At 35.2% G+C, this 20589-nt stretch overlaps 3 protein-coding genes and 1 pseudogene across 3 annotated transcripts in view; 2 read left to right on the top strand and 2 right to left on the bottom strand.

Annotated features, from left to right (window-relative positions):
* LOC132604116 (exocyst complex component SEC3A-like) overlaps positions 1-1690 on the top strand; it is a 28989-nt gene extending 27299 nt beyond the window's left edge. The window contains exons 21-25 of the mRNA XM_060317462.1: positions 36-144; positions 268-336; positions 582-647; positions 757-846; positions 1313-1690. Coding sequence (XP_060173445.1) covers positions 36-144; positions 268-336; positions 582-647; positions 757-846; positions 1313-1423 — 445 coding nt within the window. The 3' untranslated portion in view covers positions 1424-1690. The remainder of the gene's footprint in view (positions 1-35; positions 145-267; positions 337-581; positions 648-756; positions 847-1312) is intronic.
* Positions 1691-8809: 7119 nt separating this feature from the next.
* LOC132604115 (protein JINGUBANG-like) lies at positions 8810-12009 on the top strand. Its single transcript, XM_060317461.1, has 3 exons — positions 8810-9678; positions 10352-10664; positions 11291-12009. Exons 1-3 carry the CDS (start codon positions 9277-9279, stop codon positions 11803-11805), a joined length of 1230 nt encoding a protein of 409 aa, XP_060173444.1. The 5' UTR covers positions 8810-9276; the 3' UTR covers positions 11806-12009.
* Positions 12010-12510: 501 nt separating this feature from the next.
* On the bottom strand, positions 12511-16083 carry LOC132602552 (xanthotoxin 5-hydroxylase CYP82C4-like). The gene is given in 4 exon segments (XM_060315377.1): positions 12511-13145; positions 14190-14628; positions 15567-15603; positions 15606-16083. Coding segments are annotated over 4 exon segments (1587 nt in total). The 3' UTR covers positions 12511-12512.
* A 2409-nt stretch (positions 16084-18492) lies between these two features.
* Positions 18493-20308, bottom strand: LOC132601876 (xanthotoxin 5-hydroxylase CYP82C2-like; annotated as a pseudogene).
* Positions 20309-20589: the final 281 nt, after the last annotated feature.

The raw sequence follows: 20589 nt of genomic DNA, 5'->3' as shown, positions 1-20589 counted from the left end.
ATCAGTTTAAGTGCTGATGGGAAGCAATTGTGCAGTCTTTATGACCTGGCTAATATGGTGCCGACATTAGCAAAATTCTATCATGACGCCAGTGAAAATTATGAACAAGCTTGCACACGCCATATCAACGTGATTATCTTCTATGTAAGCTTCCCTATTTCTTGCTTGATTTTTTTAATGTTCTCTTTGCTGCTTTTGTTGTTACTAGTACCTCTTTACGTCCAAGTCTTTCTGATGATATACCTTAAAACCTATACTTCCCCACAGCAATTTGAGCGACTTTTTCAGTTCGTTCGAAGAATCGAGGATTTGATGTACACAATCCCACCTGAAGAGGTTAGGTTGCTTTTTTTTCTTCTTCTATGTTTTCCCTCAGGTTACAGCATTTATTGTCTGCCCTCCACTTAAGGGTATCTTAATTTACCTTGTATGAGGACAATATTGCTTGAGGTAACCAAAAGAAATTTGTTCCATAGTTTGAACTTGCTTGAGGTTTCGATCAACTTTAAATGCAAATGCTGCTTATTTGACTGCATCACTAGATCATCAGCTGCTAACTATATGCCATTTAAAATATTTAGATTCCATTCCAACTTGGGCTGTCAAAGATGGATCTTAGGAAGGTGGTAAAGTCCAGTTTATCTGGGGTAAGTCTGTCAATTGCCTCCATTAGTCTTCTATTCTTTTAAAATAAAAATGTGTCGCTTAAATGTCGTACATTTCGGGGTCATAAATGTTCAAACTCTGCTTCTACAGGTGGATAAGTCCATCAGTGCAATGTATAAGAGATTGCAGAAGAACTTAACTTCAGAGGAGTTGCTGCCTTCATTATGGGATAAATGCAAGGTATATCTAGCAGACGGGCTGTTGAAATTAATCACTTGGAAATCTCAATAAGAAATACATTATATTGTGTCTTGTGTGATTCACGTTGCAAAACTGGCCGTATCAGTTAATGTCTTGGTTGCAAGTAGCAACTGAGATTTTGCCTTACCTGAAAAAAAATCATCCATCAATGTGTGAATTTGATGCTTGGGGCCTGGGGGTTGGATTTAGTATATTCCTATTAACTTAAAATTTGTGACAAGTTTAGGAGCCAATCCAGTTCCCCTCTGGCCATCGGATTGTCCGAGTTTTCTTGTGAAAGAACTTAGTCCTCACTATATGATGAGATGGACAGTGAGCTGGAGAAGGGATAGAATAGTGCCATTTTTTGCCTAGGCTTGTATTGGTCACTTCCTCAATTAATCTCTATGTTCCTTGATTCTTTTTTCTTATAGCAAATTTACCTACAATATTCACGTTCTTACAGAAGGAATTCTTGGACAAGTACGACAGTTTTGCTCAGCTTGTATCCAAGATTTACCCCAGCGAGAATGTCCCATCTGTATCAGTAATGCACGATCTCTTGGCATCCATGTAAAGAAGCTTTTTGCTCTAGTGAATTGTGAGTTCGATTCTAGTTTAGTTGTTAGGTAAATGGGATTGTAGAGTATGTCTTCTGTTGTCAATTTGTTTTCTGTAGAGCATTTGCGTGTATCATCCTTACCGGCTATGTTTTGTAATGTTTCTTTTAAGCTACCATGTTGGCTATCCAAGAATTTGTTCAAGTGTAATTGTGAAGAAAGAAATATTTCAAGCCACTACATATAAATTCATCCGTTAGATATTAAAGAAAAGTTTTGGTCAATGCTGGACCTGTCGATAGCACGCCAATTCTAAATTAGTTGGTGCTTCCCTATTATCTTTTCCTATTCCATTCTGTGTTCAGCAGAGCCGCTATAATTAATCTGGATGATAAAAATGCAACAATTACAAGAACATGGCACTTGCAGAGTGAATTGAATATAAATTGAAATACCAAAATAGTTGAAGAATTAGAACAATGAGGACAATACAGAACCCTTGAGGTTTGATAATAATTAAATAAGTAGCGAATCAAGGCTACCAGATGAGCAGTGTATTTAGTAGTATGGAATTTAGAGTGCAGAACCCTTTGGGTGCTTGCTGAACATGTAAAAATTTTGTGCACATATTACAACATTGTTTTTATCTTTAATGGTCAAAACGATGTAACTTGGTCTAGATGAAGCCATTGCAACTTCAAAGGTGCCACCACTTTCTAGCCTTGCATTGTTTGTTTTCAGAATTTACTCTGTAATTTACTTGGAACGAATTTATTAATTGAGATTGAAAATAGCTTTAACCACTTCAGCTATAAAGTCTGTGGCTAGGATGGTACGGTCAAAGCACGATGCTCTTAAATTTATTGCAGGAATTAGTTGTTGCACCAGTGACGTGTGTAAAATTTTGCACAAGCAATATTAAATTATTGTGTATATACATATTTTTAAGAAAACATTATGTGTATATATTATCGAACGAAACATCATGTATATGTACATATTATCGAAATTTTCGATAAAAAGGTGTTGGACAACATCCTTACTGAGTTGCTACAAAAGTGGCTCTTGCACTGCTTGTCACCAATCAATGGTGAAGCCACATTAATCCTTTTGCTAGAACATCACACTGTGAATATGTAAATATTGTTTATGTATGCATATTGATTGTTAAATTTCTAAACACGAGAAACTTCTGCTTTAGTAGCAACTTCAATTACACTTAGGAGTCATGCGTTCGACGCCAATTGTAACATTATATATAAAAATAAAAAAAAAACTGTTCGAATATGGAAAACACTATAGAGCAAACAAATTTGCGTTCAATTCTCAGAACCACTCATAATTAATGTTTTTTCATATGTCTAGCCATAAAAAGAAACAAGTCTAAAGATATGTTTTTCTAACGACTTAAATTTTTAGATAAAATGGTTAAACAATCCGTGTCAAAAAGTAATTTAGTGGGATTATAAATAGGAGCGTGTATGACAAACTGTATGTAGGTTACGTAGATTGATCTTTCACGTAGATTGGAAATGAAATGATTCAATTAATTTCTTTCTTACAGCAGCCGTCTTTTTTGCAGCTTGTTATGCTTTATTACCTATGTTTCACCATAATACGTAATTGTATGATTCTCCAACTCCTCACGTGGCAGCTTGTATCTGGAGGTTCAGACGTTCAGTGCAACCCCATTTCATCCTACAGTATAACAAAATACTTACGCACATAGTACCATATTTATACTAGTATAAATTATATTCCTTCATTCCATTTTAATTTGTTTAACACGATCCTCTTATTAGTCCGTTAAAAAAAAGAATGACACATTTTTCTACTTTTTTCATTCATTTTTACTTGTCACGTTTTGTTTTTCGAAAGTCTAATTACATAGACTTTGACCAACATTTTTGATGTATTTTTTCATCATATTAATATGAAAATAATTGCAACTTATAGTATTTTTCGTATAGTATTCGAACATCTAAATTTTAATTTTAGAATAATGAATTAACCTACTTCAATTTAAATTCGAAGATTAGTCAAATTGACTCTCGAGAAGCAAAACGTGACAAGTAAAAATGAATGGAGGGAGTATTTTGAAACTTTTATAATCACACAAATGCTAGACAATAGATATGTTTAATATCATAGGTTTAAAAAAAGTTATATCCACTGGTGATGAAAAATGACACCCATATTTGCTTAACTCGCCCATTTTAAATATTGGTTAACTCGTTTTCCACCCGTTATAAAATGTTCATCAAAGATTAGCTTATCCACTGGAGCTGCGTTTTGCACACTTGAGTTGATACATGTATCTCAAATGTGATCATTGAGTTCTATTTTTCCTTCTGGAGTCGAAATTGTGGTGAAGTGTGAGTTGCTTTATGTAATAACCAGGGTCCTATATGTTACTCGGACTCTTCAAAAATATCGACGAGTGCGTGTCGGATCCTCCAAAACTATTGTATTTTTGGAGGATCCGACACGGATGCGGCTGCATTTTTGGAGAGTCCGAACAACTTAGCCAGGGTCTCTTCTTGAGTATCTTTAGTGAGAAATATATTAGAACCATCTCATCTATGAGGAATAGTCTAGAAAAAAAATGGTTGAGAAAAGAGATAATGGTAAAAAATACCGAACTATCGTTTTTTCGCGAGTTTCACACCTCAACTATTAACTGTTCCATTTATCAATATCTATGTACTAAAACACACATCAACTATTAGTTGTTCCCTTTTCCTTGAAAAAGTTATTACAAAGTACATAACTGTTCATTGCACTAAAGAAATAAAAATCAAAAAGCTCATTATATTCCGGCTCTATGTTTCAGTATTCGTCCTGCGCGCACGTAATAGTAAGAAGTAGGGATTAATATGGGTCAACCCACTTTTAGTCCGTATGAAATATGGGTGGGTTGAAACCGAACCCGTTTCTTATTAAATCATTTTCAACCCGCCTGGATCCGACCATTTGCCACCACTAATAACCACACGTGTTATGGAATATTTAAAATTACAAATTTAAAAAATCTACGTTTCTTTTTTAAATGTTGTGTTAAGAGAAACTACGAAAAATGAGTGAAATGGGTGGAGTACTAATTTATTATGATTAAATGGTTAATAGAAGAGAGAGAGAGAGTACACACATAAATTAACCATGATTAACTGTTAAAGATTTTATGCCCAACGAAATGTATATTGACTGAGTGTAAATGTCGAAGTTTTTATTCATCATGTAATACATGTCGAATGCGACATTTTTGTACGTGTCAGATTATTTGAACTTGGGGACTCCAATAAATCTTAAGGAAACCTCGTCAGTTGAATGTTTTTTCTATTTTTAGTGAAATGGAATATTACACCTTTTTCCGCGCTTCTGCCTTGGACACCTGAGATTCCGTAAGAGCATAATTTATTTTCTGGTTAAATATATTACGAGATGTTTTTTCATACTTTCCGCATTCAGTTTTAACAATTTGGCTAAATTCTACAACCTATTGATGTGAAGACTCCCGCGTCGAAATACATAGGTGTAGTAATTCTTTCAATTTTTGAAGAGTTTTTTGTCCAAGATCATATAAGGAGACCATCCATTTTTTTTTCATCCGATATGGAAATCTTCAACACCACCTCATGCCCAGAGCCTGACATCTGGTGCGTGAACAATTTAATATGGGGGTCATCATCAATACACAATAATTGGGATAGGTCCTGCTCTGATAACACTTTTTTGCACAGATTACCCTTCTTTTGGGGTGGTCTTCAATTTTGCCCCTCGCTTAAAAAAGTGGCCGAAAATACCCTGAGGTTCTGGGTTCGAACCTCCGCTCAGTTAAAAAAAATAAAAAATTCCCAAGGCAAGATTTTGGGAAAAGTCTAGCCTTATGCAACATAGGTTTCCTTAAGGCATAACTAAAGTTAGTTGTATCCAGCATAGATTACCTTAAGGCATAACTAAAAGTCTGTCTTATAAGGCGACCTATGCACTTTAGTTATGCCTTAAGACAACCTATGCCGTCTCCGGTAGAGGTTGCCTTAGCATAATTAAAAGTCTGCCTTATAAGGCAACCTGTGCCGGATCTGGCAGAACTTTAGTTATGCTTTAAGGCAACCTGTGCCGGATAAGGCAGACTTTTCCAAAAGCCTTGCCTTGCTATTTTTTATTTTTTATTTTTATGCCTGACCCGGGGTGTGAACCCAGAACCTCAGGATATTCTAGGCGAAGGACAAAAATTAAAGACCAACAATTTGAGGGGAAAAAATTAAAGACCACCCCGAATAACGGGCATTCCTGCGAATTTCCCCTCTAATAACATGTAAAGAAATGGATGATGGGCCTAACTCAACTCCCAAACGCTAGCTTATGAGGATTACCCAAGTTCATATAGGGAGACTACCATCTCTTTCTCATTTTTTGCGCGGATTACCCTTCTTTTGGGGTGGTCTTTAATTTTTGCCCCTCAAATTGCTGGTCTTTAATTTTTGCCATTCGCTTAAAAAAGTGGCCGAAAGTACCCCGAGGTTCTGGGTTCGAACCCCCGCTTAATAAAAAAAAAAACCGCAAGGCAAGGCTTTGGGAAAAGTCTGCCTTATGCGCCATAGGTTGCCTGAAGACATAACTAAAAGTCTGCCTTATAAAGGCAACCTATGCCGGATCCGGCATAACTTTAGTTATGCCTTAAGAGAACCTATGCCGTCTCCAACAGCGGTTGTCTTGGCATAACTAAAAGTCTGCCTTATAAGGCAACCTCTGTCGGATTCGACAGAACTTTAGTTATGCCTTAAGCCAACCTATACCGCATAAGGCAGGCTTTTCCAAAAGCCTTGCCTTGCGAATTTTTTTATTTTATTTTTATGCCCGAGGGAAAAGCCTTGCCTTGCGAATTTTTTTATTTTATTTTTATGCCCGAGCTGGGGTTCGAACCCAAAACCTCAGGGTATTCTAGGTGAAGGGAAAAAATTAAAGACCAGCAATTTGAGGGGCAAAAACTAAAGACCACCCCGAATAAGGAGCATTCTTGTGAATAAAAATCATTTTTTTTGCGCGGAGTTGGGGTGGTCTTTAAATTTTGCCCCTCAAATTGTTGGTCTTTAATATTTGCCCTTCACTTAAAAAAAGTGGCCGATAATATCCCGAGGTTCTGGATTCGAACGACCGCTTAGTAAAAAAAAAAATATTTCGCAAGGCAAGACTTTGGGAAAAGTCTGTCTTATGCGACATAGGTTGCCTTAAGGCATAATTTTAAGTTTCCTTAAGGCATAACTGAAAGTCTGCCTTATAAGGTAACCTATGCCGGATCCGGCATAACTTTAGTTATGCCTTAAGACAACCTATGCCGTCTCTGGCAGAGGTTGCCTTGACATAACTAAAAGTCTGCCTTATAAGGCAACCTCTGCCGGATCCGACAGAACTTTAGTTATGCCTTAAGCCAACCTATGTCGCATAAGGCAGACTTTTCCAAAAGCTTTGCCTTGCGATTATTTTTATTAATGCCTGAACCGGGGTTCGAACCCATAACCTTAGGGTATTCTAGGCAAGGGGTAAAAATTAAAGACCAGCAATTTGAGGGGCAAAAGTTAAAGACAACCCCGAATAAGGGGCATTCCTGCGAATTAAAATCTTTTTTTTTTTTGCGCGTATTGTCCTTCTTTTGGGGTGGTCTTTAATTTGCCCCTCAAATTGCTGGTCTTAAATTTTTGTCCTTCACTTAAAAAAGTGACCGAAAATACCTCGAGGTTCTGGGTTCGAATCCCCGCTCAGTTAAAAACAAAATTCGCAAGGCAAGGCTTTGGGAAAAGTCTGACTTATGCGGCATAGGTTTTCTTAAGGCATAACTAAAGTTATGCCGGATCCGGCATAGGTTGCCTTAAGGCAGAACTAAAAGTCTGTCTTATGAGGCAACCTATGCCGAATCTGGCATAACTTTAGTTATGCCTCCGACAGAGGTTGCCTTGGCATAACAAAAAGTCTGCCTTATAAGGCAACCTCTGCCGGATCCGACAGAACTTTAGTTATGCCTTAAGCCAACCTATGCCGCATAAGGCAGACTTTTCCAAAAGCACTTGCCTTGCGATTTTTTTTTTTTTTTAAAACTTGAGCCGGGATTTGAACCCAAAACCTGAGGGTATTCAGACGTAGGGCAAAAATTAAAGACCAGCAATTTGAGGGGAAAAAAATTAAAGACCACCCCGAATAAGGGGAATCCTGCGAATTGCCCTCTCTTTTTTATCCGATGTCAAACTCTTCTAACATTCTCGTGCAAAAATTAATATGCTACCCATGCATAGAAGTTAAAACTTTTAGATAATAAAATAGAATCAATCTTGATCCTCAAGCAACACGTTTTGGCCGATGGTGATGACGTACGGTGAACTTGTTGGCTCAATGTGCTGTTCAAGTTCTGGATTTTGGAAAAGTCAGCTAACGGATGCCAATTTTTAAGCTATGTTGCCACGTTTCATTCTTAGCTAATTTGGTGCGGATAACTACTATGATCGGTATATATGTGTCAATATTCTATATGCTTGATAGCTAGGCTTGTTACAAAAACAACTTTAGTTCCATGAATTGCCAAAAATTCAGGTTCTGATAAATACTGGTTAGGATAAAAGATGGTTCAATTTTGGTAAAAGAACAAAATTTGACTCTTCTAAGTTCTATCTTTTCTTGAGAACTTCTAGCGATGTATGCCACTTTGAAAATTTCCAAAGAAAGAAAGCCTTGATTGGTTAATTAAATGACTTAAATACAATTTACATTGAATCAAGTTACTCTCGTGTCACAAATTCAGAGCTTAGAATTGCAGAAGAATAACGTGACGTGACAAGCTAGTGGTGGAAATAATACTCTCTTTAGTTTTACACATATACATTTGTTTAATTATAAGAGCAATTTATGAAGGGTGAAATGAAAGGGTTTTAATTTAAAAAGATTTTAACTTTAAGATCGAATGGCTTATTCATTCTTCTCATTCCCATAACTATCGTAGTCTAAATTTATACCGTGAACTTGTAACATGAAATTTATACTAACATGTCAGATAAAAAGTAACGACATATAATTGTTCATGTAAATTAACATGTTACGATATATTAAAATATACAATAATCTAAACATTCTTTGCATTATTATATTTTTTTGTCACTACTATAATATATAAATTAAATCATATCTATATATAGGAGCGAGCTTAAGAGAACCATGGTTTTCAAATGAATCTTCCTTGCCGAAAAATTATATTTTGATAATAGGGTAAAAAAGCTTTTTTTTTTTTTTTTTGTTATAAATGAATCACTAAATCCCCTCATATAAGTTCAAATTCTAAATGTGTGGGGTTAAAGCTAGCTCACTTAGTAAGCTCCCTGAATATCATAATTGAGGTGGAGCGTTTAGATCCTATCAGTAGCGTAACATTCTCTTTCTTTTTTCGTCATTCTCTCAAAAATTAAAAGATTAAATCTTAAATGCGACGCTCTAATATTTTTTGGATGTCATTGCATGAATTTCTGACTGAGCCAAAGTGTATATATATGTGAGAAGATCTAATTGCCCCTCCATTCCCATTCCCATATTATTATAAAAAATTAAAACCGTTCTCTCTTCATTCCTTTGTTCCATATTCCCTACAAAACCTCTCCTCCATTCTCTCCAATTCCTTCTTTTTCTTTCCATCATTTTCTCTTCTTTGCTTCTTTCTTCTCATATTTTCAACGTAAAAAAATTTCTTTTTTTTCTTTATGGTGGAACAAGAACTAGAATGTTACATACAACAACCAAATAAATCCATAATCCTCTCTAAATTATAACACTAGCCCTTTAATTTCCCTCTTAAATTAGACAAAAAAAAAAAATTCCCTTTCATCCAAACATGTCCTCTACTATGAATGATGATGATTTTAACATACGAAAAAGCAAATTCTCTGCTTATGATCGTCTTAGTTGTGAAGGCTCTCCTATGAAAATGTCACCATGGAACCAAAGTTGTAATTTAAATAACACCAATTTGTGCAAAATGGATGATGATGTTTCACAAAATAATCACAAAATTTGCTTAATTGGTTCACTTGTTCGTGAAGAAGGACATATATATTCTTTGGCTGCAAAAAATGATCTTCTTTATACAGGGTCCGATAGCAAAAATATACGTGTATGGAAGGACATGAAGGAATTTTCGGGTTTTAAATCAAATAGTGGTCTTGTTAAAGCCATTATAATTTCTGGAGATAAGATTTTCACCGGTCATCAAGATGGCAAAGTTCGAGTTTGGAAGGTACTGTTGAATTGCGTGATCACCTCATCTAAAAAACCTAATTTGTTTAATTAGAGCATGTTGTTATCTATTTAGTTATATTATATCTCAGCATGTTCGTTCATTTAGTGGCTTAATTTTTTTTAATGGACAAGCACGTGAAATTCATTTTGATAATGAATGACGGTGAGAATTGTTATCAGGACCTTTTGCCTTGTGTGCAGTGACAAAGCCACATATAATGAAGGGGCCAATTGAATCCCTTTCATTAAGAAATTATAATACGTGAATAGTGTAAAAACAAAATTTTCTTTGTATATACTCTCTCTCTCCTAATTTATTTGACATTATTTGACTGAGCAAAGAAAGAAGAGATTATTGAAAGATCTAGTATAAATAAGCTTTAACCATCAGTGTGGCTTTGAATCGCTAAAATTTTAAGTTACATTGTTTCTATGTATGAAAAGGTGATATTCTTTTTTAGATAGATTAGAAATAAAAGTGTGCCATGTAAATTGGAACAGAAAGAGGACATGGGGTCTCATGTTTGAATCCCAAGTATTCTTGTATATTTCGAATCCTCTTATTAAGATTCCTAGCTCTTTAGCTACTCGTATGACTATCTTATCTAAAATTTTAAATTATTCAAAAGATTACAGTTTTATTGACATAATTATATTATATATCTTAACAGGTACAACCTAATAATCCTAGTTACAAGCCTGCTGGAACTCTACCAACCTTCTTTGACATTTTCAAGGCTTCAATAAGGCCAAGCAACTATTTCATGTCAGCCAAACATAACAGAGCCTCCATTTGGATCAAACATTGGGATGCAATTTCTTGTTTAAGCATGGACCATAACCATGGCCTTTTATACTCTGCTTCATGGGACAGAACATTCAAAGTTTGGAGAGCTGACAGTTCAAAATGCCTTGAATCTGTCAAAGCCCATGAAGATGCTGTCAATTCAGTAGTAGCTAGTGTTGATGGTATTATCTATACAGGTAAGGGTGTCAAATAAGTGGATTGGACTAGATTTAGATGAGCCAAAATGGGTTGAGTAATAAACGGGCGGGTCATTGACTCGCCCAAAAGTTACTTAGGTTGATATGGACTAAAAAGTGAGCCATAATCCAACCTGCTAAATTCTTACTAAGTTTTAATTTCTTTGTTATTCTTTTATACTCCCACCATCTCATATGAGTTGTCATGTTTTCCTTTTTGAAAGTCAATTTGACACATTTTCAAAGCTAAATTACATAGATCAACTCAATAGTTTAAATTTAAAATTTTAAAAATTATATGATAAGTACTAGAAGTTACAACTTTTCTCATGTTAATTAGATAAGAATATATATCTTAAAATGCTAGTCAAAGTTTCGATAGTTTAACTCTCGAGAAGAGAAAAATAACAACTAATATGGGACGGCCAAGAGTATTTATGGCTATATATAACATATCAAATAAAAGAATGTCTTTTTAACAATATTTTGACAAAGTTTCTATGGGTCAATTTAAACTACATATCGGCTCAAGTTTTAGATAGACTGAAATGAATTGGGCTAAAATGAACTGACCTAAAAAATGGCGAATCATTTTTTCATGTGCTAATTTTACTACCCGTGTACAGGTTCAGCTGATGGTACTGTCAAAATCTGGCAAAGGGAATTTACACCAAAAACCATAAGGCATGTTTTGGTGCAGACACTTTTGAATCAAGAATGTGCTGTGACTGCTTTGGCAGTTAACAAGTCAGGTTCAGTTGTGTACTGTGGATCATCAGATGGGGTTGTAAATTTTTGGGGGAAAGAGAAGAAAAATTGGACTCATGGGGGTGTACTTAAAGGTCATAAATTGGCTGTGTTGTGTCTTGAGTCAGCAGGGAATCTTGTTTTTAGTGGATCAGCAGACAAAAACATATGTGTTTGGAGGAAAGAAGATTCTATTCACACATGTTTGTCTGTGTTGACAGGACATAGTGGGCCAGTGAAATGTTTGGCTGTTGAAGAGGATAAAGAATCAACAAGAAGTGACCAAAAATGGGTGCTTTATAGTGGAAGTCTTGATAAATCTGTGAAAGTTTGGAGCGTTTCAGAAATGGCACCTATTATGCAGAATGGCCATGGGAATGGGGATGTTCAATAGGATTTTCAGTCCTATTTGTTAAAGTGTTGATATGTTTCTGTTACACTCCTTGGGAACAGAGAAGAATTTTTAAAGATTGGGGATTATTTATGTAATGTTGTAAGATATTGTACAATTAAATGGTGTGTAAATTTGTTGGCCATTTATTTCTATATAAAGTTTTTGGTATATAGTAGATGAATAAAGCAATTGTTTTTCTTTTTTCATATGTTGAACACTAATTAATTAACTCCGTCCCTCTGGACCAACAAGGGGTAGTACAAGAATGTTCACCGATTGTCCATCTACTATGCCTTTTGGCCTGATTGGTTTTGGGCCCGAAACACCCTCCAAGGACGAAACCCTTAGGTTTTCGAGGGTGTTTTAAATAATATAACCATTCTCGAGTTCAGTTCAGAAAAAAAGAGTTGCAGTAGTTTGACAACTAGCGTAGTAGTAGCTTTAGTGATGAATCGTCTAATAAACCTAAATGAAGCGGAATAGATAAAGAAATTGCAAATATGCAAGAGTCATAAGCTACAACAATGTTGAGAAGACATCTCCAATATTTTATTCATGTAAAATGAAGGCACAAACTTGTATTTTATCCTGTAGAAAGGAGAGACTAATCAACCAACTTGAACAAGGAAATTTAGGCAGGTACTATCAAATTGAACTGCTTGATTCTAACGCAGGTGATAAGCAGACGTACAACAAAAAGAAATGCATCAACAACTGTAAAGGTTGGCAGTAAGGCGTGGAGTGATGAGAACATCCAATGGTGTCGCTTTAGGTATAGTTAAACCAGGGCTCTCCGTCAAGTCAATTGGTTGATCATCCAAAGGCTTAGAAAACTCAAAAGCTTGGAGAAGACGCGCCAACGTCAGATGAAGAACTTGTAGCGCCAGAGACGCGCCAGGACAAGAACGTCTACCAGAACCAAACGGAATGAGCTCGAAATCTTGACCTTTTACATCAACATTTGAATGACTACTCATCAAGAATCTATCAGGTTTAAAAGAATCAGGATCTTCCCAAACTCTTGGATCCCTTTGTATTTTCCACACATTTACTATTAATCGAGTGCCAGGGGTAATTTTGTAGCCACCAACTTCACAATTATTCATTGCTTCTCTAGGTCCTAATAGTGGACCAGCAGGGTATAAACGTAATGTTTCTTTAATAATGGCTTGAATATAGACTAAATTTGGAATGTCTGATTCATTAACTTGTCTGTTTTTGCCAACATGAAGATCAATTTCTTCTTGTGCTTTTGTTAATATTTTAGGATTGTTTAGGAGTAAGGAAATGGCCCATGTTAGTGTCCCTGCTGTTGTGTCACTGCCTCCAAGAATAAGTGCCTACACCAAACAGAATATATTAACTGCAATTAATGGAATCGGGGTTAACTTCTATATACTGATAATGCAAGTAAATTTTGTACTATCACGTTGTTTTATCAGTGGATGTAAAATAAATCAAAAAATATTGTAAATCATTACTAATGATTACGGATATCGTGGAAGCGTCTTTGTTTTAATCAAAATGTAGAAATTCACACATGTTCTAGACAAGATTGATTAATTCAACTTACTAAGCAATATATTCAATAATTCATTGCTAATTCTATGTAACAATGGATTAGTGATGCGTAATAACAAATATTGTTAGTTACTAGTGACAGACTAGCTATAAATTTCATCGCTACAACAACATACCCAGTGAAACTCCACAATGTGGGGTCTGGGGAGGTTAAAGTGTATACGCAGACCTTACCCCTACCTTGGAAGGTAGCGAGTAGCGACACTGTTTCCGAAAGACCCTCGACTCAAGAGAAAACATCACAAAAAAGGCCTTAGAATTATCATTGCTAATTTCAATTTTCTTTTTAATTAAAGTGAATCCCCATTGTCAAAGGCCTTAGTACATAATAGTAATAGTATTTTTGATTACTTAAACTTTTGGAAAAGACATATTCAGGCAATTCAATAATTTTAGAACATTCTGAGGTTCTGTATTTGAGTCTCACTACCATCAATCAATAATATTGTAGCTATATGCATTTGCCTTAAAAGTTTAAGTCTATATATGCGTGTCAACTTTGATCAGTTCGATCGATAATTCTAAAAAGAATTGCTATATGATACCAATTTTTCAATAAATTATTGTGCACCGAATAGGTCAGTTTCGCCACCAAATGATGTGGTGCAGTGGATGGGGTTGTTCCTCCCTTAACTACAGGTTTCGAGTTCGAGCCTTGGGTATGAAAAAATTCTTGGTAGAGAGCGCTTCCCCCTGAATGGGGCCCTACCGGGTGGGACTCCGGATATAGTTGGGTTCAATGCAGGTACCGGACACTAGGAGGAAAATTATTAAAAAAAAAAAAAAAACTTTTTCAAACATACCAGGCAAGTGGACTTGATACTTGTATCAGCATCATACTGAAAATTAGAGAGTCGCCCTTCTTCTTGAAGTGATAACATGACATCAATAAAATCCTGTGCCGCACCATCAGTAGTTTTCTTAGCCTCAGTACTTGTACATCTTCTTTTCTCACGATGCTCTTTTAGCCATCCTTCAAGTATAAAATCAAGCTCTTTAGCTGTTTTCTTCATGGCCTTTTCATGCCCATTTATATCAAACCAACCCAAAATTGGAAATGCATCCGATGGTGCAAAAATTCCAATCAAGAGGAAAAATTGATTTATTGCCTTTTGGCATCTCCTAGCTTCATCATCATCACAAGTTGCACCAGCACCAAAATAACGTTTCCCAGCGACCATTCTGACGATTACGTTTAGTGTCAAATCCTCGAACCACCTTTTCAGCTCGATAAGCATCGGTCTGTTAGTTAGAGGTCTCAAATTTAGCTCATGATATAACAAGTGCATTAACCCATCCAATCAGTTCAAACGTGAATGGATTGGAGTGGGAGTAAAAATCATTTGTGTTTCATCTTAAAGGGAAGGACAACTTTTAGTCCTAAATAGTACAAAAAAATAAAATAAAAAAATCTCGCTATAAATACTAAAGAATGAAATTGAATTTATTGGCGACGGATAAAATTTAATAGCTAAAATTGATTAGCACAAATTTTAATTGGTAGGAAAAATGGTCGTAACTAAGAAGTTAGTGATTGATTTTCGCATCCAGTATTGCTAAGCTTAGTGATGGATACATAGAGCCATCACTAAGATACAGACGTAATCCATAGGAAACTAAAAATATCCATGGATAATTCCGTTACTTATTTTGTCGTTAGAGATTAGCGACAGTTTCTATCGTTACATGAAAATATCATTTTTTTCACATTATTATCAAAATTTAAGTGACAGAATAATGCGTTACAATACAATAAAAATAAAAAAATAACAAAAGAACGGTTATTTTAATTTGATTTGGCAATTCATCAAAATATAAGAAAATAGACAACAAATAATGAAGGGGATTTAGTCGGATAAAATTCACAAATAGTCACTTTTAAGGAAAGAATAGAGTTTTAAACTCTACATGTGAAACTCCAGAATAATATCATGGTGTTTCACTTGTGGAATTTTAAACATTGTGATAATAGCTTTTTTTGAATTATAAAGCTGAAAAGTGAATAGCTTGCACTATTAATGTGTACGTTTTAGTTGGACATCAATTAGGTTTTGACTCATAAGTTTGCAAGATTATGTTTAAAACTTGAAGCGGGTTATGTGATATGATCTATTTATTGACTCAACTCGTTTTATATATTCATGTTGAACCTAATCGATCCTACTTGAGACCAACTTTACCTGCCAGTATTGTTATCGACCCACAATTTGTACAGCTCTTGAATCCAATACCCACTTCAGACACTTGAACATGTTTGAGAGTATCAAGTCTACGATTCGATAAAAGTTCAAACATAACAATTTTTCTCATTTCACGCCAAAAAAGGCTATATGGTGCAAACCCGAAAACCGCATAACCATAGCCCATATGCTTTGCAGCCACAGTTGTGGGCCGGCTGGCTAATGCTTTGTCATTCAAAGTAAAACATTCTTTTGCCATTTCCCAACTGCTAACCACAAAGGCTCGGCGAGTGCCGAGCCTTAGGTTAAATGCTGGCCCATAATTATCAGCCATGGCGCCGACCGTTCTATACAGAAGCTGCTTGGTGCCGCCTAGTAAGTGGAGATGGCCGATAATGGGCCATGCACCGGCTGGTTCAGGAGCTTGTTTAGAAGATTTTTTTTTATTTTTGAAAAGAAAAAAATATAAGAAAATGCATAGTACTCCAATGAGTGGTAAGTAGGAAGAGATGTCCATGTATTGATATTTTAATTCGACTTGGGAAATGAAAGAAATTAAAAGGATGTTAAGTTATAAGAAAATTTTAAGATCAATTTATAGGTTTGTTTCAACAACCTCTTATGAGTTATTAAGCATGAAGCGCAATTCTACAAATTAAGCTTAATGGCGTGGTGCATGTCAGTCCGCTTCATTGACTCACACCAGTATTAATTGTAGGTGTTTACTATCTTCTGTCACTGTGTTAGACTTGCTATAGAATTATGTGCTTACGTGTGCGGATCCAGAACTATACTTATTACCTGTTTCACGAGAATTCAGTAATTTTGTTTAAACAATGTACATGTACTAATCGTTTTTGCTAAATAACTATAAGAAAAAGTGACTGTGAACCAATCATTTTACGGTATTAATTTGAAATTGATGTATAGAAACCTATAAATTCAAGTCCTAAATCCGACTCTATTTACAAACATATATATGCAAACCAAGTATAGAAACTTTACTTTTGGTCTTACCTTTACTCCCTCCATAAGGCTCTATCCCAATTTATGTGGCACCGGACTTGCATAAAGTTTAAGAAAGAAAGGAAGACTTGTAAAATTTGTGATATAAATAAATCTTGGATATTTATGTGACTATAAATCATTTCATTAAGAATAAATAGAACATTTAAAATTAAATTATTCTAATTAATGACTTTTTAATACAAATTAAAAAAATATATATGCCACATAAATTGAGGCAGATGGAGTAGTACACATAAAACGGCGATGCCAGCAATAACCCATGCATGCCTTTGTACCTCATATAGAATGACACGCATGGTATAAGGACATTATATACCAGCAGTACTGTTGACTGATTTTTATTGAATGAAAAAGCAAAACACAAAGAACTCAACTTTATGTTTTGATAATTGCTAGTTTGCTATATGTTAGGATTTTGCATGCATTTTTCTTGAATAATGAGTTGTTTTATTATTTGAGAAGCCTAATAGTTGATTTAGAATATTCAGTTTTTTAATTTTAGTAAGAGTTTAGTACTTTAATTGTAAGAGGAGTCTACTATTTTATTTATGTGCCTATATAAAGACTTATGATTAATAAAATTGATATGAGATAGTTTTTCAGTCATACTTTCTACCTTGTTGCTTGAATCTCTCTCCAAAAATCATAATAGCTGTATCAACGCCTTCATTGATCATTATGGGTCTGTGAAAAAAGAATAGTTTCAACCACTTTTAACCCATACCTCTTTGAATCCATTTTAACCCGTGCTTATTTTTAACGCTCAGGGCTATTTTCAACCAATTTTAACCTGTGCTTATTTTTAACGCTCAGGGTTATTTTCAACTAATATCAATTTTCAATCCATACTATTTTTTAACTTTATTTTTTCAACCATGGCAAGTAATGGTCTTTCTTTGATTACTCCACAAATCTTCACTGGTGAAAATTATCAAATTTGGACAGTGAAGATGAAATCCTATCTTGAAGCATACGATCTTTTGGAAGTTGTAATGGAAAAAAAAACCCATAAAAGAGCTCCCTGAAAATCCTACCCCTGCTGAAGTCAAAACTCACTCAGAAGAGAAAATCAAAAAATGTAAAGCCAAAATTGTAATTCAAAATTCAGTTGCAGATTCTATATTCTCTAAAATCATGGCATGTAAGACAACAAAAAAGCTTGGGAAAAAACTCGAAAAGGAGTATCAAGGAAGTGAACGAGGAAGACAAAATTAGATCTTGAATTTGAAAAGGAATTTTGAATCACTTAGAATGCAAGACGGTGAGACCATCAGTAACTATTCTGATAGGATCTTTTTGATTGTCAACAGAATCAGATTACTTGGCGAAGATTTTAAAAATAATAGAATAGTTAGAAAAAAATTCTTGTGACTATTCCAGGGAGATTTGAGTCCAAAATCTCTGCTCTATAAGAGTCTAAGGATCTCTCTACTATCTCTCTTACAGAATTAATAAGTGTTCTTCAAGCACAAGAGCAAAGAAGAGCTTTCAGATAGGATAAAATTGTTGAAGGTATTTTTGGTGCAAAAGACCAAAAAGGAAAAGTCGACTATCTGTTACGGTTTGTATTTCGCGGGTGGGGTTAGCGCTCGGAAAGCTACTATGAACTTGTTGATGCTCTTTCAGACTTGTTTTGAAAAAGAGTCGCCACCTAATGTACATGCATTAATCTTGCGGATGAACCCTTAGGTTTTCGAAGAAGTGGATTTTGTGTTATTCTCTGTTTTAAAAAATATAACCAGTCTCAAGTTCATTTCAGGAAAAAGAGTTGTAGTAGTTTGACAACTAGCGTAGAAGTAGCTTTAGTGAAGAATTGTCTAATAATCTTAAATGAAGCGGAACAGAAAAAGAAATTGCCAAATGCAAGAGTCATAATAATAATAATGCTGAGAAATGACATCTCCGATATTTTATTCATGTAAAATGAAGGCACAAACTTGTATTTTATTCAGCAGAAAGAAGAGACTAATCAACCAACTTGTATTTTATTCAGCAGAAAGGAGAGACTAATCAACCAACTTGAACAAGGAAATTTAGGCAGGTACAATCAAATTGAACTGCTTGATTCTAACGCAGGTGATAAGCAAACATACAACAGAAAGAAATGCATCAACAACTGTAAAGGTTGGCACTAAGGCGTGGAGTGATGATAACATCCAATGGTGTCGCTTTAGGTATAGTTAAACCAGGGATCTCCGTCAAGTCAATTGGTTGATCATCCAAAGGCTTAGAAAACTCAAAAGCTTGGAGAAGACGCGCCAACGTCAAATGAAGAACTTGTAGTGCTAGAGATGTGCCAGGACAAGAACGTCTACCAGAACCAAATGGAATGAGCTCGAAATCTTGACCTTTCACATCAATATTTGAATGACTACTTCACAATTATCCATTGCTTCTCTAGGTCCTAATAGGGGACCAGCAGGGTACAAACGTAATGTTTCTTTTATAATGGCTTGAATATAAACTAAATTTTGTATGTCTGATTCATCAACTTGTCTGTTTTTACTGACATGAAGATCAATTTCTTCTTGTGCTTTTGTTAATATTTTAGGATTGTTTAGGATTAATGAAATGGCCCATGTTAGTGTCCCTGCTGTCGTGTCACTGCTTCCAAGAATAAGTGCCTACACCAAAAAGAATATATTAACCACAATTAATGGAATCGGGGTTAACTTCTATATATACTGATAATGCAAGTAAATTTTGTACTATCACATTGTTTTATCAGTGGATGCAAAATAAATATAAAAAAAATATTGTGAGTAATTTCTAATGATTACGGATATCGTACTGGAAGCGTTTTTGTTTTAGTCAAAATGTAGAAATTCACAAATGCTCTTGACAAGATTGATTAATTCTATCTTACTAAGCAATATATTTAATAATTCATTGGTAATTCTATTTAATAATGGATTAGTGATGCTCAATCAATCAATAAATAATATTATAGCTATATGCATTTGCCTTAAAAGTTTAAGTCTATATATGCGTGTCAACTTTGATCAGTTCGACCGATAATTCTAAAAAGATTGCTATATCATACCAATTTTTCAATAAGTTTATTGTCTACCGAATGGGTCAGTTTCGCCACCAAATGGCGTGGTGCAACTAGCGGATGGGGTTGCTCCTCTTTTAATCAAAGTTTTCGGGTTCGAGCTTTGGGTATGGAAAAATTCTTGGTAAGGAGCGCTTTCCCATAAATGAAGCCCTACCCGACGTGAATCCGGATATAGTCGGGCTTCAATGCTAATACCGGACACTGGGTGGAAACCAAAAAATAAAATAAAATAAAAATAATAATAAGACTTTTTCAAACATACCAGGCAAGTGGACTTGATACTTGTATCTGCATCATACTGGAAATTAGAGAGTCGCCCTTCTTCTTGAAGTGATAACATGACATCAATAAAATCCTGTGCCGCACCATCAGTAGTTTTCTTAGCCTCAGTACTTGTACATCTTCTTTTCTCACGATGCTCTTTTAGCCATCCTTCAAGTATAAAATCAAGTTCTTTAGCTGTTTTTTTCATGGCCTTTTCATGCCCATTTATATCAAACCAACCCAAAATTGGAAATCCATCTGATGGTGCAAAAATTCCAATCAAGAGGAAAAATTGGTTTATTCCCTTTTGGCATCTCCTAGATTCATCATCATTATCACAAGTTGCTCCAGCACCAAAATAACGTTTCCCAGCGGCCAGAAAGAAGGTCATTCATTCCTAAAAATGCCCGCAGCCTCCTGTTTATAAGTGTGGCGTGCAACACACCCATAAACAAGACTCTACTGGACACGGCTCGTAGACAAACCCTAGGACGGAACTGCTCTGATACCACTTTTGTCACAACCCAAACTGATAGGGCCATGACGGGCACCCGGAGCTAACCCACCGAGCACCTCTCATCATACTTTCACAATCATATCTAGGTGAGCCACATGATCTACTAATAATCTCAACGCATCAATAATGTCATTTCCATTGGCTAAGGCACTTTT

The sequence above is a fragment of the Lycium barbarum genome, chromosome 7 (genome assembly GCF_019175385.1).
Source record: "Lycium barbarum isolate Lr01 chromosome 7, ASM1917538v2, whole genome shotgun sequence".
NCBI classification, from domain to species: domain Eukaryota; kingdom Viridiplantae; phylum Streptophyta; class Magnoliopsida; order Solanales; family Solanaceae; genus Lycium; species Lycium barbarum.
Note: the sequence above shows the minus strand (reverse complement) of the source record. Positions and strands in the feature narration are given on the sequence as shown.